Source organism: Argiope bruennichi, chromosome 7 (assembly GCF_947563725.1).
Source record: "Argiope bruennichi chromosome 7, qqArgBrue1.1, whole genome shotgun sequence".
NCBI classification, from domain to species: domain Eukaryota; kingdom Metazoa; phylum Arthropoda; class Arachnida; order Araneae; family Araneidae; genus Argiope; species Argiope bruennichi.
In genome coordinates this window covers 34,350,510-34,377,571 of record NC_079157.1, presented here as the reverse complement: position 1 = coordinate 34,377,571, position 27,062 = coordinate 34,350,510, and the positions used below count along the sequence as shown (strand labels likewise).

The window sequence follows — 27,062 nt, the reverse complement described above, 5'->3', positions numbered from 1 at the left end:
TGGCAAGTATTTTCATATTTCATACAGTGCTTAATTTTACTAAAAGTATAGTGATGAATTGATGGTTAACTGAGAATTTAGAAGAGTTATTTTATACATCAAATCTCCCCCTCTTATATGAAGTATTTTGCATTATTTATCACTTTAGTGTGTGAAATAAAATACAGCCTTAATCCATGTATGTTGTAGTAATTTTATTTACATAAATTAACTACCGAGGTTGTACTAAAATTAACATCCATTAAAACACATTCTTTTGGCCTCCGATAGGAAAATTGTCGTGTTGTTCGTTTGCTTTCCTGAGAAAATCGGGCATACCACAATCGTAATCCTTCAAAGTCCCTCCGTACTTAACAGGCAGCGTTGCTTTGGGAAAATAGTCCAGTAATCTCTCTGTTGCAGAATGAATATAAGCCTGTAATATTAAAGTGAAAAAATATTCATCAGCTTAAAAGTCTATATTCATATATACAAATATTCAAAGTCTATGAATTCTGAAATGCCCCAAACATCCATTCGAAGAAATTCCGGTGGACGCCCGCCATACCTGGCTGTCACTACGCATATTCTTTTTTTTCTTTTCTTTCTTTTGATGAGAGTAGAGTAGAATTTTTCTTATCTTTAAAAACGAAACTCGAACATTCGATTATTTTGACTTACTTAAGTCCAGTGATCTTACAAATGAGAGAGTTTATAAGTTTTATATTCGTAATTTTAATAAATATAATACTTTGCATTTTAGCCGTTCAAACTGTTTACGTTATTTTCCAAGTACCTGATAGATTGATTTTTTTTTGTATTGTTGAAAGCTAAAGAATAAAGCTTCTGTTTAATATATGGTAGTCTACCAGTCGTATAAAAAACGAAACACTATCGTTGAACTTAAACACATCGGATATTTACGCCTCTAAAAGCACCATGTTATCATAAGATTGGTCTCTATTAAAAATTTCATGTATATAATGAGCAGAGCAAATGACTCGATGCACCATGTTATCATAAGATTGGTCTCTATTAAAAATGTCATGTATAGAATGAGCAGAGCAAATGACTCGATGCACCATGTTATCATAAGATTGGTCTCTATTAAAAATGTCATGTATAGAATGAGCAGAGCAAATGACTCGATGCACCATGTTATCATAAGATTGGTCTCTATTAAAAATTTCATGTATAGAATGAGCAGAGCAAATGACTCGATGCACCATGTTATCATAAGATTGGTCTCTATTAAAAATTTCATGTATAGAATGAGCAGAGCAAATGACTCGATGCACCATGTTATCATAAGATTGGTCTCTATTAAAAATTTCATGTATAGAATGAGCAGAGCAAATGACTCGATGCACCATGTTATCATAAGATTGGTCTCTATTAAAAATTTCATGTATAGAATGAGCAGAGCAAATGACTCGATGCACCATGTTATCATAAGATTGGTCTCTATTAAAAATTTCATGTATAGAATGAGCAGAGCAAATGACTCGATGCACCATGTTATCATAAGATTGGTCTCTATTAAAAATCTCATGTATATAATGAGCGGAACAAATGACTCGATGCACCATGTTATCATAAGATTGGTCTCTATTAAAAATCTCATGTATATAATGAGCAGAGCAAATGACTCGATGCACCATGTTATCATAAGATTGGTCTCTATTAAAAATTTCATGTATATAATGAGCAGAGCAAATGACTCGATGCACCATGTTATCATAAGATTGGTCTCTATTAAAAATTTCATGTATATAATGAGCAGAGCAAATGACTCGATGCACCATGTTATCATAAGATTGGTCTCTATTAAAAATTTCATGTATATAATGAGCAGAGCAAATGTAAAAGACAATAAAAATAGCACAATTTTAGTATATTATAATTTGGCGAAATCAAGGACATGAAATTATACCCAGGAGTTATAAAAAATTTAAAAATAACCAATATCCTTAGTGAACCAGCTGGTAGCCAAAGTCAAAAAGTTTTAAATGAAAAGAAAGGTTCACTGTATTATAACTAAATGAAATATGAAAATTTGAAATACAACTATCTCAAAAAAAATGCTCAATCTTTCGTCTGAAAAATACACCAATCAACGCCTAATTTCTCCAATGCTGATTACCTAAGGTTATGAAAATGCTGATTGTTCTAACATTGTGTTATTTTAATCACAGATTAAATTATTAAATCGATCAGATTTGATCGCAGAAGATAGGAAATTTTATGTTTTTCTTTATTTAAAATTTGGAGTGCCACGAATATTTCACAGAATATTATTCCTAAAAAACAAAGGATTGCATAAAATACATACTTCATATTTTTGAAGTATATTTATAGATACAAACAAAAATAAATATTTTTATTCGAGTCATTTAAATACTTTTGAATGTAAAACTAAAAACTGCATTTTATGACGAATCAAACAATATTTTTCGAGTAATTCTTTGATTTATTCTGTAGTATACATAAGATGACTATGTTTTCTGAAATCCTCTATATTTATACTTATAACTAGCCGCCTATGTCTATTATTAAAGATTTGCAAAATAACCGTTGGGTCCGTATTTGAGTGAATATCCTGTGTATATTAAACCATTTTTACCTTAAATAAAGTTGTTTTATAGAATAAATAATATAGATATAGCAAACGATAATAGAAATCTTTGCACTCCAATTATTTTTTTTAGAAAATATCCTATTTCCTATTTATTTATTTCTTACAGTCACGAGCTGAAAGTTACATCTTTTAGATTTAATTTGCAGTATTTATGAATTAATTAATTTTATCAGAGCTTTTGTAAATGGATGGCAACACGTTGATAAATGATATATATATATATATATATATATATATATATATATATATATATATATATATATATATATATATATATATATATATATATATATATATATATATATATTTGCCATGCTCTTGTAGATAAAATTTTGTTTTTATTTTGTGGGAAATAAATGGTTGAAAAATATGCATAAATTATACTTTTTTAAATTCATTAAACATAGAAATATATATTTCAAAATATTAGTAACATTGAAAAGATTATTTTTTGAATTAAAATGTGATGTAAAAATCAAATTTCTGCTGCAGTATTTTATAGCGGGAAAACGTCGAAATTTCGCTTAATTCTTAATTAATTAAAATTATAATTAAAGATTCAAAAATATCACTCCAAGGTGCACATTCCCAACCTCCAAGGTATACATATGCTAAATTTGGCGGCTTTAGGGCAAAGAGTCTGGCCTGTAGAGCGCCAATGCAAAATTTTGGCGTTTTTCCGAATAATTTCCGAAAATATTACAGTACAAAATTGATTTTTAACACAATTTGAAGATCAAAAAATAATATTTCTAATGTTACAAATGCGTTAACCTATAAATTAAATTCCTCTTTTTGATGAATTTTTAAAAATTAATTTAATTATATTTTTTAACAATTTATTTCTCTCAAAATAAAAATAAAATTGTAGCTACACGAGCACATTACACGTGCATGGGAAAAAAAATCGTTTTTCAAACGAGTTGCCATTACATGGACAAAAGCTCAAATTTAAAAAAAAAAAAAATAGGTTAACTGCTATTGCAAATTTGACATATAAACGTTCGACTTTTCAGCATGTGTCTGTATGAAATGAAATAAATATGAAATTATATATTTTCTAAAAGGTAAATGTAAGGAAAAGTTTTCCATGACTTTTTACAATATCTGTATTACTAATTTAAAAAATCAGCTCTATTTTAAAGTAAACATTGTTCAATATATATCCTTTTAATAAAGGGAATAACGACTAATTTGTAAACTTTTAATAATAGAAATATTTTGTCTGGGAAAAAAATGGTCTAAATGAAGTAAATAATTATATTTTATTTATCTTGAGTCTATAAATGCTCTAATAAATTACAAATGTTTTGCTTTTATCTACATCCTCTGTTCAGTGAATCATATTTAACAAAATATTTTTGAGACACTAATATTGCACGAAAATCAACTAAGTTTAAATATTTTAAGTAATTTATAAGAGTTTAAGCACTTTATAAAAGTATGAATGAATTATATGACTATCAAAATTTGAAGCTTCTAAATATTTTGATGAAGAAGTTATTAAAAGACAAATTACACAAAATAATTAATTGAACATTTTAACGATCATTAATACATGCTTGGACCGACCAAAGGCGGCTAGTATTTATATAAATCATGTTTGGTTTCAATAAAATATATTTTTGTACTTATTGTAGTTGAATCACTTTAATTTAAAGTTCAAATTTCAAGGGGAGCTGACAGTAAATTAAAGATACATTGTACAATGAACAGAAGAACTTCTATAATAATATGAGTTATGTGACTGTCAAAATATGAAGCTTAAAAATATTTAGCTGAAGCATCTATTAAGAGACCAAGCGGTATAAAATATTTAAGGGAAAATTTTAACAAGCATTAAACCCATCCAAGCAAGTCGCCAAAGGCGGCTTAGAGAAATGCATACTTACTTTATTTTTAAAATACTCCGGCATGAAAGCTTTTGCGATATTGAACAGTGATGTCACGATATAATTCGTATTTATGAGATGCAGGCTGAAGATATTTAGGGGTAAGACATCCTATAAAATCAAAATATTAGGTAATGCTTCATGAAATCCAAATCAAGGCAATTAACATATCATAAGTAGATTTATAAAAGATTTGTTCTAAAAGTTTGTTTAATGAATGAAACATACAGCAGAGAAAAACAGAAAAATCGAAAATCATTTTTTAAAAGTTAATTCATACTTATAAGTAGGGATTGCAATACCGGACCAAAATTTCAATATCGGTATTCGGTATTTTTTTAAATCTTAATACCGGGATACCGGTATTAGAAATTTTAGAAAAACAAAGAAAACACAGGTGTTTCTTTGTTCTCTTTGTCAGTTTTGTTAGAGAGTGTAAATATCACAAAAAAGTAATTTGTAACTTTTAAATTATATAATCACAAAAAAATAAAGAAACATCTTATTTATTTAAATTACAAAAAAAGGGGTAAATATCACTTTTCAGTCTGTGGTACTATTACAAATTTTTGAAATGTGATCTTAAAAAGCATAATGCATCAATTGTACTGTCATTAAGCCTGAAAAGTAATTTTGTGTAAAAATGACCAGCTATCGAAAACGCTCTTTCGGCATCTACGCTAGTTGGTGGTACTGTTAGCAATGCGCGATATACTTTTTCCAAGTATTGACCTCTAAATCCCTCATCTTCAAATAAATCGATTTCACGTCGCATGGTTTTGGATATAGCTGATTTCTGTATTGTATTTTGGTTCGTTGAAATTTTTTTATTTATCGCTAATTCTAATTTTTGTTCAAGAGACAATTCATTTTCACTATTGACAGTAGTGACATCATAATCCTCTATAATTGAACCGAATTTTTCTAAATGTGGATAGGTTTGTGGGTAAAAAATTTTAAGAAAATTTATTCTAAACTTAATCAGATTTGAATTGGTTATTTTCTTTTCTTCTTTTTTCATTTTCATTTTTAAAATAATTATAATTATGTAAATACCATAAGACATTTTCCATTTCGGTATGCCTATCTTCTGTGCCATTTTTTAATGCAAATATATCATTCTTCAGATAGTGATGTGTGCTGTTCTTTCAGTGACTGCAACATGAAATTTATTGTTGCATTAGCTGTTAATAGAATCTCTCCGACATAATGCCTCAATAGTCAGTTTTATTGAAAGTAGAGCTAATATAGTTCTGGATATTAAGTCGAATTCACAATCTGAAAAATTAATTTGCAGGTTTAAGGGGATTATTGCATTTTGGATTGGATTTGTCAGTTTCAAAAAACGTTCCACCATTAGGAGTAAACTAGCGTGTTTTAGAATCTAATATTAACATATATTCTGTTTTATTTTCAGTTAGTATATATTTTTGTAATATGTCATTTTTTATAGGGGAACATTTAAATATCTTAACATTTTTTTAACTTTATAAATTATAGGAAGCAATTCTTGATAGGTTAATATTTCATCCTCATTAGCAATATCTTTTTCAACAATTACATTGTCATTATCTTCATTGTCAATATCACTCTCACTCTTACTCTTTTGAAAGTTGGAATCCGAAGTTTCTATATCCACTGTATTTGGATTCTTCTGTTCTTTATTATTTTTTGGTATAATACATCTATTACTCCTAATTGAATTCCATGTGCATAGCACAACTGCTGATTTTCACCAATCAACTTTCTAACTTTTTTCATAATTGTTGCTCCATCAGCCGTTGAGGATACAATATTTTCTTTCAGGGATAATTCATGTTTCGCTCATTTAGATTTAAGCAATTAATTAAGCCATTAATTAGCTAATTAATTTCGTCCGTTAGGGAGACATAAAAACAAAAAACTATACTATTTTGCTATGTTTGCGATACCTGAGACAATTTTAAAAATTTCTAGTAAATACCGAAAAACCAGTATTTAAACTTGTGAATACCGGTATTACAAAAGTGTACAAATGGCTCAAAATACCGGTATTCGGTATCCCGGTATACCGGTATTGCAATCCCTACTTATAAGCTTCAAGATAGATTGGCATAAATATTTACCATAAGATATCGGGTGAACAGGTTTGATAAAAAAAATTCTATATATTAAATTTTCACTTCCAATTCTATGAATAAATTAAAAACATTTCCTTTTTAGCAAACTGATTCTTATATATATATATATATATATATATGTGTGTGTGTGTGTGTGTGTGTGTGTGTGTGTGTGTGTGTGTGTGTGTGTGTGTGTGTGTGTGTATGTGCATGTGCGCCAGGGAAAGCATATTTTATACTTCGAATATATCTTTGATAGAAATACCTAAATTTTACCTATTTCTGCTAAAATAGGTCAAAGTTTTCCTTTTATTGCTAATCATAATCAACAATTACACTCAATGGAAGCAAGCAAAATTAGTTTAAACCTAAATAATAATAGTAAAAACAGTTGCATATTTGAATAGATGATATTATGGTTTAGTCTCATATAATTAAACGCAGCAAAAAAAAATATATTACTAATTTGGCCTCATATTAAGGGGATATAAAAGGCCATACTTTTCAAAGGAAAGGATTTCTATATATATTTAGGATGTAAAAGAAGAAGATTAGGCCAACCTATTATACTTGAACTATATTTGGTATCTGTATGTTAGCTTTGACTTAAATCAAACAATTTATATCGTGTATGAACACTCCTGCCTATGACTTTCAAAAAATATTATATATATATATATATATATATATATATATATATATATATATATATATATATATATATATATATATATATATATATATATATATATATATATATATATATATATATATATATATGTGTGTTTATGTGATTTTATTATTTTTAATATTTTGTTTTTATTTAATTACTTTATTTGTATTTTTGTTTCTTTGTATATTTATTCATACAGTAAAGATTAATACTGAACATAGATGGCGCAGTATGCGCTAACCCATATGTATGTTTGGAATGTGGGGGAGGCGCACTTAAGCTGTTTTTTTGTAAACACTTGACCCTGAGAGTTGGTGTGAAACTGGTGCAAGTAGGCACCGCTCGCTCTTTTGTTAGCGGCAAAAAGAAGTATTCGTTCGCTCTTTGTTAGCGGCAATTTCTACTTTAATTGTATATAGTATTATGTGTTACCTTATATGTGTGAAGTCATCGTCCATGTGTTGTTATATGTGTGTGTGTGTGTGCAAAATAAATAAGAAAAGAGACAAGAAGGCATCTTTCCTTGGCTTAAATACACACAACCAGCTCTACATATAAAATTGGAGGCACCGACGAGATCTCAGCATGAGAAACAGATAAGTTTCTTTCATTTGTTTCTTATTATTATTGATTATTAGTTTGATGTTTTTAAAGAGAAGAACATCTGAAGAGTTAATAAGAAGTTCTCGAATTGCGAGCGAACATAATTTTCTTTAGTTTCGGTTCCGTTTCGCAAACGATTTGTTATATAATTTCTTTTCAACATGGACGATCCGAAAAGATATAAGGAACACATAACGCAAATTAAAGTAGCAAGAGGCAAGGTTAAGGCCTCCTTAACTAGATAAGAACATTCTGCAGATGAATTAGAATCAAAAAATGAAGTAGTGATTCGTTTGCAGAGGTTAGAAGAACTTTTGAAAGAATTCGAAAAATTAGATTCAGAATTAACTATTGAGGATTCTGAAATAGAGGAATTCGAAAATAGATATTTTTCCTTGAAATTAAAGTTTCAAAATAAAATTGATGCCTTTAATACATCTCAATTTACTTCTGCTCAAATACAAAATCCTTCAGTTCAATCTATTTCGAATTTTCGTTTACCAAAACTTACTATTCCAGTGTTTTCTGGTAAATTTGAAGATTGGATGAACTTTAAGGATTTATTTGTATCCACAGTTCATTCACAGCTTTCACTAAGCAATAGCCAAAAATTTCAGTATTTAAAGGGTTTGTTGTCTGATGAACCCGCTTCTTTAATTAAGCACATACCGTTGTCCAATGATTCCTATGAAGAAGCATGGGGAAAATTAATGGACAGGTATGATAAGAAGAAGAAAATTATTAATGCATTAATCAAAACATTTTTGGAACAAAAAGGCATCTCTCAAGCCAATTCAACGAATTTGCGAAATATAGTTGACACGAGTGATGAGGTTTTGAGAGGGTTAAAATCTTTAGGAGAAGAGGCATCTAGCAGAGATCCATGGCTAATTCATTTGTTATTGCAAAAATTAGATCCTGAAACAAGAAGACTTTGGTCCGTGAAAACTTCAGAAATAGAATTTCCTACGTGGGAAGAATTCTTGGAATTTTTAAATACCAGATGTTCATCTCTTGAATTAATGGTTTATAATGAATCTGATGCTAAAATTCCTACTAAGTCTAATTTTGTTGCATGTGAAAATATTCAAAGAAATAAAAGTGATAAAAATTGTTTGAAATGTTCGGGAATGCATAAATTGTTTAAGTGTATTAAATTTAGAAATATGGATTTGAATGCTCGGAAGAATTTTGTAAAGCGAAACTATCTTTGCTTTTTATGTTTGAATTCTCATAAAATTAAGGATTGCACTAATTGCCATTTAAAGTGTACCATATGTAAAGGAAACCATAATTCACTCTTGCATGAAGATGTTAAAAGGGTAGTAAATAGTGCACGTGTTTCAGAATCCGAACCCGAACCTAACGATCAAACCCCAAAACACCCCTCCGAAGACGACATCCGCCCAGGGGGAGAAACGCAACGCAATAAATCAGTGGAACCTCAAAGGCCTGTTAGTTCTAGCACATGTCTAAACAACTCCAAATTTATAACCTTCCTCCCCACGGCAAAGGTTTTACTGTATAATAGTGGGGGTGATTCTTTCTTATTCAGAGCTTTACTAGATAGTGGTTCGGAGTCCAGTTTTGTCAGTGAAAATGTAATAAATATTTTAGGACTAAAAAGAAAGAATGCTAGAGTGACTCTAAGTGGGATAAGTGGGGTTCAAGCAGGAACCACACGTGGCTCAGTTAATTTAAAAATTGGGTCAAGATTTAGTGAAGAATGTGTGACAGTTAATGCTTTTATTTTAAATAAGGTTACTTCTCAAATCCCAGTTGAGAATATTAACATTAAAGAATTAGATTATTTGAAGGGCATCCCTCTGTCAGATGAAGATTTTTCAAAGCAATCCGTATGTGATATAATTTTAGGTTCTGATTGCTTTTTCTCAATCCTTCGTAATGGAAAAATTAGTGGGTCTGAAGGACAACCAATTGCGCAAAGCACAATATTTGGATGGGTTGTCGCAGGTCAGATTCGAAGAGATTCTATTTCATCATCGTACACACAATCGCATCTGATTTCCGTTGAAAGTGATTGTAACATTGAATCTGTTTTGCAAAAGTTTTGGCAAATGGAAGAGTTGCCGGATAAAAAGTTTCTTATGTCAGATGAAGAAGAATTTTGTGAAAATCATTTTAAATCGACTTACAGAATAAATGATCAGGGTCGATTTGTTGTAAGATTACCTGTTTATAAGGACATTAATCAGTTAGGAGATACAAAGGGAATGGCTATTTCTAGGCTTCTAGCTATGGAAAAGAAGTTTAAATTTGACTCAGAATTTGAAATGGAATACAAGAGTTTTATGAGTGAATATGAAGAATTGGGGCATATGTCACCTAATAAAGATTTTGATTCTTCTAAACCGGATTGCTTTCTTCCTCATCATGCTGTGCAAAAGAAAGACAGCATTACAACCAAATTTCGAGTTGTGTTTGATGGATCCTGCAAACCGCCTAACTTTAATTCGTTGAATTCAGTTTTGGGGGTAGGAAAATTATTGCAACCAGATATATTTACTATTCTTGTCAGATTCAGACTAAATAAAGTTGCTTTCACTTCCGATATAAAGCAAATGTATAGACAAATTTTAATTGATTCAGAAGATCAAAATTTGCAAAAAATAGTGTGGAGAAATTCACCTGATTCCACTATTAAGGAATACAAACTTTCTACTGTAACTTATGGAACTTCATCCGCTCCATTTTTAGCTACTAGATGTTTACATCAAATAGGCTTGGATTCACAAATTATAAATCCTGAAATATCTAAAATAATTCAAAATTCCTTTTATATGGATGACTTGATGGCTGGAGCAAAATCTAATGAAGAAGCAATCGCGTTAATTCAAAAATTGTCGGAAATTCTAGATGTCCGAGGATTTCACTTAAGAAAGTGGCGTTCTAATTCTCCACATGTCTTAAATAATTTAGCTGAATGCCTGAGTGCTAATGAATCTAATGTGGAAATTCATCCCGAAAACTGTTCTAAAACTCTGGGACTTATTTGGAACTCTTCTACTGATTGCTTTGTTTTTAAAATTGACTTTAATTTTGAGAATGAAATCACCAAAAGATCTTTTCTGTCACAATCAGCAAGGCTATTTGATCCTTTGGGTTTTCTTTCACCCTGCACAATATTAATAAAAATCTTTTATCAGCAGTTATGGTTGCTGAAACTTGATTGGGACAGTGCCTTACCGGAACATTTTGCAGTTAAGTGGCGTAAATTCAAAAAGGAATTTCAGCAAATATGTCACATTTCTATTCCGAGATGGCTTCTAACTACAGAAAAGGAAATTACTCTTCATGGATTTTCGGATGCATCGGAATCAGCATATGCCTGTGTAATTTATGCGGTTCAAAGAACTGATAATGGTGTTACTAAAGTCACTATTTTAGCAGCCAAAAGCAAAGTAGCTCCGCTAAAGCCTGTATCCATTCCACGGCTGGAGTTAAATGGAGCTTTCCTGTTAGCCCGATTATTATCTGTTCTAATTAAAACTTTTAATGATCATGTTATTAATATATATGCTTGGACAGATTCTCAAGTTGTTCTTTCCTGGTTGTCTTCACCTCCTCGAAATTGGAAGCCCTTTGTTGCCAACAGGACTTCAAAGATCTTGGACCTCATCCCTCAAAATAGATGGAGGTATGTGCCGTCAAAGGAAAATCCAGCAGATATAGGATCCAGAGGTTTGTCTCCTAAGGATCTGCCAGACTGTCGTCTATGGTGGGAGGGCCCTACTTTCCTAACATCATCAGAGGCTGACTGGCCAAAGCAACCAGTATTCAAAAACAATGACTCTGTCCTTAAGGAAAAGAAAAAAACTGCATGTGTATTTGCTGCAATTTTGAAAAATGACTTAATAGATTCATTAATTGAAAAATACTCGTCATATACTAAGTTAATTAATGTATTATGTTTTTGTATTAGATTTATAAATAATTGTAAAACTGGTAAAGTTAATAATTCTACAGGTATAATTGAACCTATAACTTCAAAGGAAAGAATTTTTGCTCGTAATATTATTGTAAAATATGTTCAAACTGTATTTTTTGATGCTGAAATCGATTGTATAAGGTCAAACCAACCAAAGCCAAAGAAAAGCCCACTATCAGCACTTTGTCCATTCATTGATAAGGACGGGTTGCTCAGAGTGGTAGGGCGTCTTCAAAATGCATCTTTGCAATATAACGCAAAACATCCTATCATATTACCTAACCAGCATAAATTAAGTATTTTGATTGTACAATATTTTCATATTTTAAATTTGCATGCATGTGGTAATTTGTTAATGGGTATTTTACGCCAAACATTTTAGAAATTAAATGTTAAAAGAATAGTTAAAAAATGTGTATTAAATTGTGTTGTATGTTGTAGATTTTGAAGTAATATGTCAAAACAAAACAGGAGAAAATGGAAAAAATTGTTATCCAAACATTAAAATCGGTGATATTGCAATTATTAAAGAAGACAATATTACCCCAGCAACATGGCCTCTTGGTAAGGTTGTAGCTATACATCCTGGCAAGGATGGGGCCATAAGAGTAGTTACATTAAAATTTTTGAAAGGGCTTTTTAAAAGGCCTATAGTTAAACTGTGTATCTTACCTGTGCATCAAGAATGACTTCTTGATGGGTGGGAGTATGTTTATGTGATTTTATTATTTATAATATTTTGTTTTTATTTAATTACTTTATTTGTATTTTTGTTTCTTTGTATATTTATTCATACAGTAAAGATTAATACTGAACATAGATGGCGCAGTATGCGCTAACCCATATGTATGTTTGGAATGTGGGGGAGGCGCACTTAAGCTGTTTTTTTGTAAACACTTGACCCTGAGAGTTTGTGTGTAACTGGTGCAAGTAGGCACCGCTCGCTCTTTTGTTAGCGGCAAAAAGAAGTATTCGTTCGCTCTTTGTTAGCGGCAATTTCTACTTTAATTGTATATAGTATTATGTGTTACCTTATATGTGTGAAGTCATCGTCCATGTGTTGTTATATGTGTGTGTGTGTGCAAAATAAATAAGAAAAGAGACAAGAAGGCATGTTTCCTTGGCTTAAATACACACAACCAGCTCTACAATATATATATATATATATATATTGCATATGTATGTGTATGCGTGTGTTTCTGTGTGTGTTTGTTTATATATTAAATAACTTTACTCACGCGAACGTGAGTAAAGTTATTTAATATATAAACAAAATCTTAATTAATTTTCTAATTTTTATCTAGTTAGTTGCTAAGTGATGTATTCGTCTTTATATTACCTCCTTAATAAAGAGAGCACTCATTGTACCTTTTGAGGCGGTTAGAGAATGAAAGAGAAATTTCCAAGTTTTAATATTCTAAGGCACAGAAACTTGAGACATTTTAGAAATCCTTAGGGAAAATAACTCATAATTTGTTTTATTCTTTTAAAATCATCAATTATACTTACGAATGCTGCATGGTTCAATAAGTATGCATTGTATGGAGTACAGAATTTGTACTGTCGGAATCCAGTATTCGCCACGTCTGTGATAACGTGGAAGCCACTCATTTGATTTACAGGATTTCGTATTGCTTGTTGAAAAATCAAGTTGAAAATTGTCTTCGCTGTTTCAAAAGGCAGTTCGTCAGGCTCCCAGTAGGCTAGAAATGAATTGTTTGATTGTTTGTAAGATTTACAAATGAAACTACATCAACTCTTCAGAGAAAAAATTTGACTTTTAAAAAAATCGATTACTTTAGTTCATTTTAATTTTAACTTTTTATATGTTATTTGATGGCTAAATTGGAATGAGGATATTGCATTTGACACTGTATAATCTATCTGAAAACTGTATAATCTATCAAAAGGTTCCAGTAAATTTAAATTGTAGTTTTTGAAAAACAAATGATTTTTATTTAAACATTCTTTTAAGTTTGTTGGATATGAATGTTCATTTTTCCTTGCGCTTAAAATAGAATCTACTTCTATGTAAGCTGTTAAAGTTGTGCATGCATCGCTGGAAAGATCACCTTTACGTCATGTATTCGTTCTTAATCTTTAGATACCTTCTGGTCTGTAACCTTACATTTTCCATATTTTTAATTAATTTAGTGTAGTGTCTTAATATGTCTGTTGCTGTGTAAAATAAATGCATTTAACAGAGTTCTTGATTGCCCGCATTTCCATTCTAATTTTTAACATGAAAATGAGTTTAAAATTGTTGAATATACCGTCTTTGTTATAATTGCCCTATTGCAATTACGGTGGCAACATTGCATGATTGGTGTAATAACAAATCAAAAGCAACATTTCTCCGCTTGTATTACATATATCACCATATCTGCATTTTGAATTGTCTGTAGGATATTTTGAATCTTTTAATTATGGGCACCCTGTATACATAAAACGTTTGCAGATAAGAAAGTTAAAACAAAATGGCTACCATAAATATATCTTATCCGTATTTGGTACATATCCTTCACTATTCACATTTTTTCCTTGTTTTTTGTGATTTTACTACCAAAAAAACATTATTTACCTGGTTCTAGTAGCACAACGACAGAACCATCTGAAAGTCTTCGTGGAAGAAAAGTGGCAAATCTGCAAGATGGATGCGATGGAAGATCAAATTTGACGTTTTGATACAAATAACTGTGATTTATTCTGAAATTCAGGTAGTTTAGAAGCTTCTCAAAGGCTCTTCTTTCATCGCATTTACAGTGAATAAAGTAAGCATTAAGAAAATCTTCTTCGAAGGCTACATCTTTAGATAACGTATCACCTATTTTTAGAAGAAAAAAAAATCACAAAAACATAGAAAAAATGCAGTATTATTTAACTGCAAAATAATTCTGAATATTATCCTTATGGAATACAGATATTTATTTTTAATAGTTATACCATATCAAAAGTTTAAACTATTATTATAATAATAAAACAGAAGAAATGAAAATTTGTGTCATGAATTACAAGGATATGTCTCCAGCATATCTTGCAGAAAAAACTGCATTAATGTAACATGCTCAGTTTTATAGATGGTATTAATATGCGGAAATGTAATGAGGAAATTTTGTTATTTTATAAAAGGGTAGAATGAGAATGCCTTACTTTGACATCTAAGGTATTATTATGATATTTTAGATATTTGACATCTAAGATATTAAGAAAAATATATTATTATACTTTGTTTGAAAAAGTGAAATAACATAATAATTTCATAATTCGTCTTTTTTTTTTAATTCTAATATTTTCAACATTTTTACCATAGCTTACAGAAAAATTCTATGTCACTCTTCGAGTATTCGATACAACGTGTTTGTCATGTCACTAACCACCACGGAACTGTTGCGGCCGTCTTCAAAAGGATGTGAAGTGAAGAGTGGAAGAACAGTTGCGCGGGGTAGAAGCCATGAGTAATATTAGGGAGTTTCAACGAAGGAAGTGTCTGCGTGTTTAGTAGCAATTCTGAGTCTATTAATTATTTATCACAGCAAAGGTAATCCACGATTGTAAATAATATATTTCATATTCAATCATATGTATATACCATTAATAATAAACTCTAGAAGGAAAATGTGAAAGTATTCATGTCTGTCATGCACAGATATTACAGTGTTAGAAAATACAAGAAATATCAAAAATAAAATAAATATATCTTGACTTAATGAAGTATTCTATAATATAATTACATTTTAAAACGTAAGTAGTAGATACAGGTTTCTGTCATAGGTACCTAATGTTATATTTTGCATCTGTAACTTTATTTGAGTTACTAAGGGTCAATGCGGGTTATAAACAGGAAATATATGGATTCCATTTTTAATTGTCTCAAAACGTGGAATATATTTTTTTCTTTTACCAATAAGATTTTAATTATATGAATATGAGATTCTAATATATAATAGGAACTTAGTAAATATAAAATGACGCGCATAAGAAGCGTTAATTTGTATTAAATTATTTAATTATTTTAAGTGGCTACGTTCTATTCTATATCTATCTATCTATCTATATATATATATTACGTCAATGTATAAGACTTGAATAGAAAGTAGCCACTGAAAATAATTTATATATATTTTTACAATATATATATATATATATATATATATATATATATATATATATATATATTGTTATCAAGTTAATCTATTGTCTATGTTCGCCAATGACATACGATTAAACCTAAAGCTTGGCAGTGTCATGTAGTTAATATGGAAATGCCGAAGAATATTTTTTAAAAAAAATAATACTGATGATAAATTTCCTTGTGCTTCAAATAATAATTGTAATTGGAATATTTAAACGTGCGACAGATAAGCTCTTCATACCAAAATGAATCATGAAAAGAAGACAATTTTTTTCCTTCAATATAAATGAAAAATCAAGCTATAAATTCGTATTTTCTATCAAAAAACGTTATCGTTTGCATTTAATTGAAATAACAGTATTTGCAAACGATTGTTAATTTCTTCTAATATGTTTAAAATGCAGAGATAAATTCCAAGTCTTGTGGACTGTAAAGTACGATCATCGCTAAAAACTCTCAAGGCTTTATAATATAGATTTGGAAGTAAGGTTTTATAATAATATAATTTTTTAACAAGCCTAGATTTGTATATAATTTTTATAATATTTTCTACTATAATATTATTTATTTTTCTATAAATATTGAATTTTTCGATAGCAATATAAGCATTACTTTTTTGCTTCTAGCAATGTAAGCATTACTTTTTTGCTTCAATACGTAATAATTTATTTTTACATCGTATACGAAGCATAAAAAAAGCATTGTGATCATCAACAAATCCAAACTCGAGTCTTTAATGAAACTTTTTGTGTCAGACTCCCTCAGTCTGAAAAACATATTCTTGTCCCTCAATGCAATAAAGAAATTTAGAATAAAAAATCTTCAAAAAATATATAAATCAATCTCGTGAAAGCTTTGAATTTATTACATTAATTCCGATTCCATTTGTAATAAATTTGTTTCATTAAATACTAGCAGGACCCGCACAATATTGCCCGTGACATAACATCCCTAAGTGTGGACATTCTTTCTCTGATATTCGCAAACCTAATGTTTCTTTCCTCTACATTTCTATCGCGCAACAAAAGAAGCTTGACTCCGGCCAAGTTTGAATTTCCTTTTTTAAGAGCACAATGAGTTTTGAATAGCTGTTTAAAATCAGACGTAAAAAAACAAATGTTTTACATATGCATACCACAGCTTTTGCTATTTGCGCATGCGCAGTTTGAAGTTTTCGCAGATGCGCGGATAACCGCAGAGCCCAGATACGACTGTTCACGCATGCGTGAATCGTAATAGGAAAATAATTAAAATCATAATTATAAAACTACTTTTTTTATTTTGATAAGATTCAATACACTAAAATGTTCTCCAATAAATCCCTTACAAAATGGTACAAATATCTCCAATATCAGTTAAGTATTTCTCGAGTTTTTTGCTTTCAAGTGATTTCATTTCATATTATGTAGAGATTGTTCTATAAGAAATTTTACTAAATTCACTCAAAAGTTAATACTCTCAAGGCCAAATTATTAAAATATATTTAATAGAAATATTGAAAAAATATAAATTACCTTGCAACAATTTCTTCAGTCGTTCCATACAGTTCTCTTTCTCTTCTATTGCAAGATTTTTATCAAGCATCATGTTGCTTAGAATTTTCTCTGGAACGTAATCGATTTTGAAAGGCAAATAATCTTCATCGTCAGTGTTATCAGTCATCCTTTTTCTTCTTTACATCGAATTATTTTAATTTATTTTGGATGTAATTAAAAAAACCCTCAAAAGTATGAGAATATTTTAAAAGAAATGTACATATGTAAAACAATTTCAAAAACAAAACAAACTTTTTAAAAATAAATTTATATAAAATTCCTAAATACATATATTTTTTTAATTTACTTTATTTTCTATTTTTCATAAATTTAATTTGCAAAGTAATAACTGAATATAAATTATTTAATTGGCATAAGAAAATATTATATAATTCTTTATAAAACCGAATTTAAATTTTTCTATTTTATTTAATTTAAAATTAAGGTCTACCAAGAAAAGAAAACACTGTATTTAAGATCAATTAGGAATATAATTATAGATTTCATTAAAACCGCTTTCAACTTAATTTTATTTATTTAATTAATCAAATAAAGATAAAAAAAATATATCTGCAAGCTGCAATGTGAATATGTTTTTGCAAAAATTAAGGCTTGCATGATGTCCTATTACATAATGGATATTGCATTTCCTTTATGTAAAAATCTTGCCATGTTAACTTTTGTTGAATGATATGAAAGAGTGGTTGAATTGAATATGTAGCCTGTTTTGAAATTATCTTGTTCTATGAAAAATTACTAAACTTATTAAGATTTCGTTACCCTCTTGGGTGGTAAAAAAAACACGAAATACTCCTAAAGAAAGATTTTTTATTAGATTTTTAAACAATTAAACATTAAAATAAATTTTAAATTTTGTTTGTTATTCGGAAAAATAGTTTTTCATTAGTACCAGTTTTAATATTTGCATTATTTTTAAAAACTTAACTGGGTTTTGTATTTACTTTCCAATAACATGTCAAAATCGGTTTTTGAGGACATGATATCATTTTGATTTAATTCAGATTACAAAGATTATATAAGGTATTTTATTAACTAAGCCTAATTTTTATATCGATTTATAATGTTTCTATGTGACTTCAATATAAATAAAAATTCTGATAATGATAATTGAATGTTTGTTGAACGTTCGAATAATTTAGTTAAATTCATAATATAATAAATTTTAATAAATACTCAACAGTTATTATGTAGATATTGATGCAATATATTTTACCTTTATCATTTATTTTTGAAATTCCCAGCAATCTGCTTAATCATGGAATCGGCTATTGCAGTAAAACCTGAAATTCAAAAGTAATAAGTGAATTTCCTTTTAAGAGCATCTAATTTTCATAACATACGTTTATTTTTAATTTAAGGTGTATGTACACACTTGAAACTTCGAAAATCATTCAAAATATCGAATATTTTTTTTATTGCTTAATAATGTTCTCTGATCCTTTAGCTTTCAAACGATACCAAGATGTTGCTAATATTCGAAATATTTCTCGAGTTATAATTATTTTTCTTGAGGTGCTTTCATTAAAAACTCTGGTTACGGTGTTTTTAAAACTCATTTTATGAAGAATGATATTTTTCCACTAGGTTGCTTCATTCAAACAATCATAACTCAACAAGAAATGAACCAAATACAGGTATTTATATATCAAAATAATCTGTATGAAATAGCGGATGTTTTGTGCCTCAATCAAAGTTATATTTTTAGAAATAAGTTTTTAATAGCTATTTAAAAGTTAAAATGACAGAAAAAATATCGCTTTTCCGATTCATCGTTGATTAAAAAATTGTTTAAAAAAACTATACATTTTTATATAACTTGTTTGAGGCAGACAACATGAAAACTAATATTAGGTATCATTTCCAACTAGAATTGTGTGTCTTTACAAATTAGAATTTAAGATATCATGTTTCAAAAAATAGGCTAATTAGCTCATTAAATATCATTTAATTAATTAGTAATTAGTGTAATATGGTCTTTTCTCACTGAAATGAGTTTAAACATATATTAATAACCTACTGTGAAAAAAACTGGATTTTTAAAGTTAAAATTTAAATAAAAATCTTCTAGTGTGTACGTACACCTTAATATAAATACATCACCTTTTGTATTCTTCTGAAACAGTCTTTTGTTCGTAGACTAGATTTAGAAGAGGAAAAATACATAATATTTTTCAAAACGCGAACAATAAAAAAATAATTTATGGTTTACAATATGATAACATTATCATGATACAACGTTCTGGAAAAGAGGTTCAAATTTTCTAACAGTTTATGAAATTAAAAAAAAAAATACAAATAAATAAAATAATTTTTAAAAGAGCATATAGTATTTGTTTGTTGTTTGATGAATTAATCTCCCAATTAATATTGATAAAAAACACAAAGCTAAATGTCGACTGGGTTATATATAATCAATTTACTTACAGATTTTACAAACCGTATTTAATAAACTGCTGTAAAATGGATATAATTTCAACATTATTGAACATGAACGTGAAGCTAAAATAAACTGATTAAACATGATCACGTGAACAAAATAAATTGAGATCAAGCACGCGAGCGTATCATTATATTCAATTGCATATTTAGATGAAATATTTGAACTAGAATAAATATAATTCTGTTCAACAAGACAGATAAAAGATTTGTTTTTTCAAAACCTCAGATACTCACAGAGTTGGAAGTCCTTCAATTAATGATTGTATCTTGTCATTTTAATTCAAACCACATCGCCTAATAAAAACATCTGGCTTCTGAACTGCATAACTTCCTTGTCTGCTATAATCGTCTTCTAATCGATGCAAATTTGCTTTAACACCTGTTTTGAATGTATATGTTCAAGAAAGACGAAACCTCAGAGGCAATGTAATTCATCCTTTCTCTTATCAGAGAATGAGTTTGATAAAGACTAGCACATATAGCAAATGTCTGACAACAGTTTAAAAATATTGATGCTTTTCCAACAATTTTTGTTATTGAAATAACAAGGTTCTTTCATAATTGCATTGTATTTAAGCAATGTAAATGAGTGTTAAGCAAGCTGACCGGCATGAGATTGAAATGGGATATGACAAATTTATTTTAACTCTTCAGCATACGTACACCCATTTTTTTGAACATTAGCACACGAGCGGGGTCAATTGACCCCAAATAGTCCGGCACTTACTCATTATCTTATTGTATATTTGTATAAAAATAAAAAAATAGTCAGAATATTTTCTTTTTTAAGATTAAAATTCGATATTTAATGAGAAAAATCAAAACTGTACCTTAACCCCTTTTTCCCATTTTTTTTTCTGTATTCATTTCCATTTTCCCCTTTCCATTTATATTAAAATTATTTTTAAGATAAATATTTTTTCCTGTATAAAAATATTAGAAAAATAGGAGAATCTGCAGTTTATATATTATTTACATTTGAAATTTTATAGAAAAAGAAACTTAAACATACCACTTGGAAAATTCATACATTTTTTTTTTTTTTGTCTTCCATTTTATATGCATTCTGAAAAAATGCTTTTGTTATTTCTCATTCAGAATAAAATTAATTGTTAATATAATTTTCAGGATAATTTATTCATAATATAAAAGAATGAAATTTATACAATGATGTGTTAAAATTTTTACACAGGAAAGAAATCGATCAGGTTTTCTGAAGTATTCAGAATCTGCGTTTTGTTTCACTTCTATATCATGATTATTTTTCAAAATTGCATAAATATATGATGAATCTGAGTCCCACCATTCTGTCTATAAGTAGTAAAAGTTTCCAGAAGATCTTTGAATTTATGTTGATAACTGACATACTCATAATATTAAAAGAATCTGAAATGCTAGCACACGCAGGGATCAGTTTGACCCCAATCCTCTTGTAAAAAATGAAATGCATTGTTCCATTGATTTGTGTTGTTCTAATCTTCTTTTTCTGGCTTCTCCATGAAGGTATAAGAAGTAACATGCATAAACTTTTATAATTCTTAGAATATCTAAATAAAAGAGAAATGGTGGGGTAAAAAAGATCCTTTGCGTGTGTTGATGGCTTAAACGTTGCATAAATAATTGCTTCTTGCTGTCATTTTTGTTTCAGGATGCGTTGTACCTCTATTATCACAAAATGCCTAGCAACATTGTTACGTTATCTTTCCGACATTGGCCGGTATTAAAAACATGGGCTAACATTGTGGGAATATCGTACAATATCCTGTGGTATTGACCCTGTGATTGATTATAAATAATTGCTTCTTGCTGTCATTTTTGTTTCAGGATGCATTGTACATCTATTATCACAAAATGCCTAGCAACATTGTTACGTTATCTTTCCGACATTGGCCGGCATTAAGAACATCGGCTAACATCGTGGGAATATCGTACAATATCCTGTTCTAACAGGCCCTGTGATTCATATCTGAATGAAATACTTATGGTAGATGAAAATATGGTGATTTATTACAGTAGATATGTAAGAATTTCAAGAAAATAAATTTATTCAATAATGGATCCAAAAGTTTGCAAGCTTATATTTGTTCTATTTATTGCATACATGATCGATTGACTCTAGGTGCTATGACACACCAGTGATATTGTAAACTGAAATGTTTGGATAATATAGCCCAAAATTGTATTTTTTTTTGGGTAAAATTATTTCATCTTGTTTCGTCATCTTCTTTCGCTTGGAACAATATAAAAATTGCACTATTAAATATCTGATAATACAACGAAAATAATTAGAATTTCATTGAAATAATAAGAAATACAGAGAGCGTTTCCAAATTTTTAGAACAATCTCGGTGCCGTTTCATCAATGTTTGAAATTTGCAACAAATAGGTAGCTTATTTTTCTGGAATGGAAGCTAACATCTTCGATTCTATAAAAGAAGAGTTTTTTTGAAAAATTTCTGGGGGTATTAATTTGCATTCCATTTTCCCTACTTTTCCGAGTGCTCAATGAAAGTAGAAGTGCACTTAGAATTACGCTTAGGAGTAGCTCTTTTCAACAGAACAAAATCGCAGCAGTGCATTAACGAAATTGTGTGGAACTTTACAGGAATATGTTGAAAAGGTATGAAAGCAATACCTCTATCAGCATTTTGTCTAGAAACCCATGGTATATTTCCAAGTATGAGAGTAAATTTATCGACAAATTTTCCCTCTTTGAAAATTATTTTGTTAAAGATATGATTTTTTTTTTTTTGTAACTATCTAACATGACACTTTCTCTGAATGGTATGTTGAATTGGTTTTAATATTTTTCCTACTATTTTTATTTTTAATTTCAAAATTAAGAGTTTAGTAGAAACGAGTTTTCTATACATTTTTTTCTTTTTATTTTCCGCAGTAAATGGACTTCTTTTAGTTATAGTCATTTGTATTACCCATTATTCATCACGGTTTACAATATATTTCCATTTATTTTCTGTTAAATAGTTTTCTTACAGAGTTCTACAGACAGCTCAGGATTAAACTATTGCTTCGGCTGGTGAATTTTATTCTTGTAAAAGTTTTTAAAGTTGTAAATCTTGATTTATTATTTTCTTTATTGTTGCTATAGATGATTTTTAAAACTTTCGAATTGATTTCTGCATCGTTGGATGACCTCTTGTTTCCGGAGATTTCTCTTTACAGAAAATAACTAACAATAACAGAAACAAGTATTTGAAACAATAATAATATTTTGGGTATGTAATTCTATGTAGAAGTAAAAAATAATGTAAATTTTCCATTTTACATTAATAATGTTGCTTATTTTGTACTTAGAAACTTTGATACCACGCATTTCACAGCATTTTTTAAATTATGAAATAGGAATATTGTTATTCCAAAAGTGCAAAATTCTGAGCGTATTTTATACAATAATTTGAAATAAGAATATATTTAAAAGAAATAGATAATATTCTAATTTCGAATATTATTGTCAAATATTTTAATTCCAAAACATTTGTATTTCTTAATTTTTTTATCGGGACCGCTCTAAAAATATGTAAATATCCTGTGTATCAATATTTACTTTGAGCCAATGATTATCTATCTAACGAGCGTCTTATTAATTGTGTTTACTACAGATTCAAAGATGCACAAAAAAATATAAAATTTCAAAAAAAATCGTCAATATTAGTACAAAAATAAATTTAACACAACTATTTCTTAAAAGAAAATTTTATAAGCGAATAAGTTAAACGTTTATTATGTTTTAAAAATAAATATAACATACAAGTTATAGAATAGCACCTGTACTATGGTTTCGAGTGCGTCTTTTCGTATGTAAAAACAAGAGTGTAAAACAAGCATATAAAAAAAAGAAAAATACAAATGTTTGTAATTCGTACAGCTCACAGTTCTGCAAACAAAAGTAGAATAGATAAAAAAAACTGTGTTTAAATTATATTTGAAAAATTGGTTAAAAACAAAAAATGTATAATACTGAAATGGATATCACCATAAAGCTAATATATTGAATTTCAAGTTGGTACACAAATAATGGTATTGATTTGTTCAATTTCCTATTATAGTGAGAAAACCAAAAAATCTTACCTCGAACCCAACCTTCTAAGAACTCATTTTTTGATTTTCATACATCAATCTATGTTTATGATATAATCTTCCTTCTAATATATCACTATCATGATTTTAAATATTATGAAATCAATGTACCCTCTTAACATTTCAAAATCGCGCCATTTATATGAAAGAAAGTTCTTATTTAAAACTATCTATTAACTAAAAATGTATTACTTTAAATATTAAAATTATATATTTACTTCCAAATGAGCAAGAATACAAAATTTTAGAACTGGAGTTCTTTAATAATTGGATAATTAAACAATTACTAAATTATATTGCTGTAAACATGAAACATGTTAAGTTAAACAAAATATACAATTAAAAAATGATGCATTTTACTGGCTGAAAAATGAATGTATTCTAGTATATACCTAGTATACTAGTATATAATGAATGAATGCTCTTATACTAGTATATAACATTAAAAATACGGGATAAAAACTACTATTCAATATCCCTTTTTTCCGAAAGTTTAACATAAATTCTGAATTCCAAAAAAATATCATCATAAAGGTAATCTGCGATAGAATCTTTCATTATTATTGCCAAAGTTCTGAAAATCGTTTCTTAAATTTAAAAAACTATACTTTTCATATTTAGATAAGTTTCTAAATTCATCACCGTCTAAATTGCTGAAACATCAGCGCTCCATCGGGCAGTTTTTACTATACTAAAAAAAAAATCGACATTTAAATTTGTTAATAATTAGGGCTAAGATATTTCAGAAATTTTTAAATTTTAAGTACCACAAAAAATAAGTATGGTCATTTTACCTTAAATTTCTCTTGAGAAGAGCGACGAAATCCAAATACAACTGCGATCGTCGAATAATAAGAAATGAATCACTAAAGAAGATTAGAATGAATTATTGCAGATCCTAATAATAAAATGCATGAATCACTAAAGAAGATACCTCCAAATGTTTCAGCTTTCATTATAACAAACATGTCTCAAAAAATGCTGACTAAGTTTATGAAATGAGTGCGTGTTAGATTGCTGATAATACTCGTACTAAAGGAGTAAGGGTTATCAACTTATGGCCTCATTTTGTGTAGGGTAACAACTTTTGCGGTTTGTTAACCTTGCAAAATCTGTAGAAAGATGTAAGTTATTAATACATTTTTATAGGCAGATAAATAAAATTAAATAAAAAAAAATTAAAAGTATATCAGAACTCCAATCCGTAACATCAATGCTAGAAAATGCTGCAGGGTTGTTCAACTATCTTTATATATAAAATTAATTTTTAATTTTTTTGTGATGATTAACAAGAATACAAAAAATATATATTGGGAAAATATTGCAAAAATAAACAGGAAAAAATATTTTTTTTTTCTTAATTAGCAATTAGAAATTTGAGTAAAATTGAAAAATGGAACCCTTTTCAGTGGGCGTTCCGAATTCGAGTCCTGGTTCGGCCATGGTTGTTATTTTCCCTTTATTCTATCTGTGAGGTGTGTGAAAGAGCCCTCTTTAAAAAGGGGTTGTGCAAGCGAGTGTGTGAATGTCATCTTCGTACGAGCTAGATGTTAGAGATGCATAATCCACGATTTTTTGAATAACAAATAATTTTGCTATTGTTATTTTTAAATATTTGTTCCAAATATCTGTTATTTCAATCATATTATTACTTTAAAATTATTATTTAATATTAAATATAAAATTTATTAATTGTAATTAATACTTAATTTACTAATTTAAGTAACGTGTCATTGAATTGATTTACCTATTTCAGCTTACTTCTTAAATTTGATTTTTTTTTCAAAACTATTTACTTAATTTCTGTATTGGAGTAAACCATTTTTTGAAAAATTTGAATTAAATATAAATGTCATTTCTTTACATTGTTTACTTTAGTTCTATATTCTACCAATAGATGGCGCCAGCAGTAAATGAAATATATGCAAAGTCAAATCAAAAGCAATTAAGAACGATTTGTATGGAACAGTGCATCAACACATACGAATACCAGTAAGACCAGTTACTCTCATGAAGTGGAGCGGCGACTTCCGACTTTCCAGTGAAATCACCGCTCCGATAAATTTCAGTGATATGCAATTCAGTGATACGATGATTCCAATAACCGGTTCGTTCACTTTTCAGATTTCTCCTTTTCTGTTACGTTCGAGAACTTCCATTGGACAGATCGTATCGATTGTTACTTTCTATTGAAGTCACCGCTCCGGTAAATTTCAGTGATATCGTATCGATTGTTAGTTTCTATCGTGATCCAAAACCTGTAATCGAAATATCACCAGTAAGATCGTATCAAGGATTTGAATCACACCCCTCTTTGAAAAATATTGATCATTTATATTTGTGACTTTTTGATATTGGTTACGTAATAACCGCTCGTAAAATATTCGTCATCCCTACTAGAAGTCAGATTTTTGCCCTCCGTGCTCAAGAGTCTTTACTCTCAGAAGCTACTGCACCCCCTTTCCGTGGTAACTCGGACACGACATCATCATCAACAACAACAACAACCCTTTCAGAATGTATCTAATAATAAATAATTAATTACTACTAAATGTGGTAAATATAGGTTTATTATTCTGCTGTGATTAACATTTAAAACCATTTTTATTTTGAAGTATATAAAGAGATTTTTATAAAAATTTTTTATATAAAATATATATAAATTTTATAAAAAAAATTTTAGATTAATGTCGGTCTGTCTGTTTATATACACAATAACGTACTTAAAAACGTTTTGAACTAGACGGATGGCATTTGGTTTCTGCTTCGAATTTGTAGATTCCCATCAAATTTTCAACGAAATCCATTTAAGGGAAGTCTGTCTGTCCAACTATTCGAGTATAACTACAAAAATATGTGAGAAAAATGCATAAATTTTGTTATGCGTATAAAAGTAGCATCTAAAGCGCAGATATGTATAAAATTTAGAACCAAATTCCTCAAAAGGTGGATTATTTGTCGGCCCCCATTAGCATGTAGATTCTTTTTGGCTTGATGATGATTT

The 27,062-nt window shown here is 28.8% G+C and overlaps 1 protein-coding gene across 4 annotated transcripts; it reads right to left on the bottom strand.

Annotated features, from left to right (window-relative positions):
• Positions 1-179: 179 nt before the first annotated feature.
• Positions 180-24,967, bottom strand: LOC129974819 (alpha-tocopherol transfer protein-like). 4 transcript variants are annotated; one of them, XM_056087582.1, is made up of 7 exons: positions 24,853-24,967; positions 18,735-18,801; positions 17,480-17,685; positions 14,415-14,657; positions 13,343-13,536; positions 4,510-4,620; positions 180-415 (listed from the first exon to the last, which is right to left on the bottom strand). In XM_056087582.1, the coding sequence occupies exons 3-7, from the start codon at positions 17,625-17,627 to the stop codon at positions 242-244; spliced, it is 870 nt and encodes a 289-aa protein (XP_055943557.1). In that variant the 5' UTR covers positions 17,628-17,685; positions 18,735-18,801; positions 24,853-24,967; the 3' UTR covers positions 180-241. The 4 variants fall into 4 exon arrangements, with proteins under 4 accessions (XP_055943557.1, XP_055943555.1, XP_055943558.1 ...); XM_056087580.1 differs by having other exon boundaries at positions 17,480-17,637; XM_056087583.1 differs by having other exon boundaries at positions 17,480-17,634.
• Positions 24,968-27,062: the final 2,095 nt, after the last annotated feature.

What these genes read in the sequence shown, in the direction of transcription:
- LOC129974819 (XM_056087582.1), bottom strand. Translation starts at nt 17,627, where the DNA reads ATGACTGATAACACTGACGATGAAGATTATTTGCCTTTCAAAATCGAT. An exon ending in ACTGAAGAAATTGTTGCAAG is followed by an intron (nt 14,658 to 17,479) that starts GTAATTTATATT and finishes TTCTAAAAATAG; the next exon opens with GTGATACGTTATCTAAAGAT. An exon ending in CGTTGTGCTACTAGAACCAG is followed by an intron (nt 13,537 to 14,414) that starts GTAAATAATGTT and finishes ATTCATTTCTAG; the next exon opens with CCTACTGGGAGCCTGACGAA.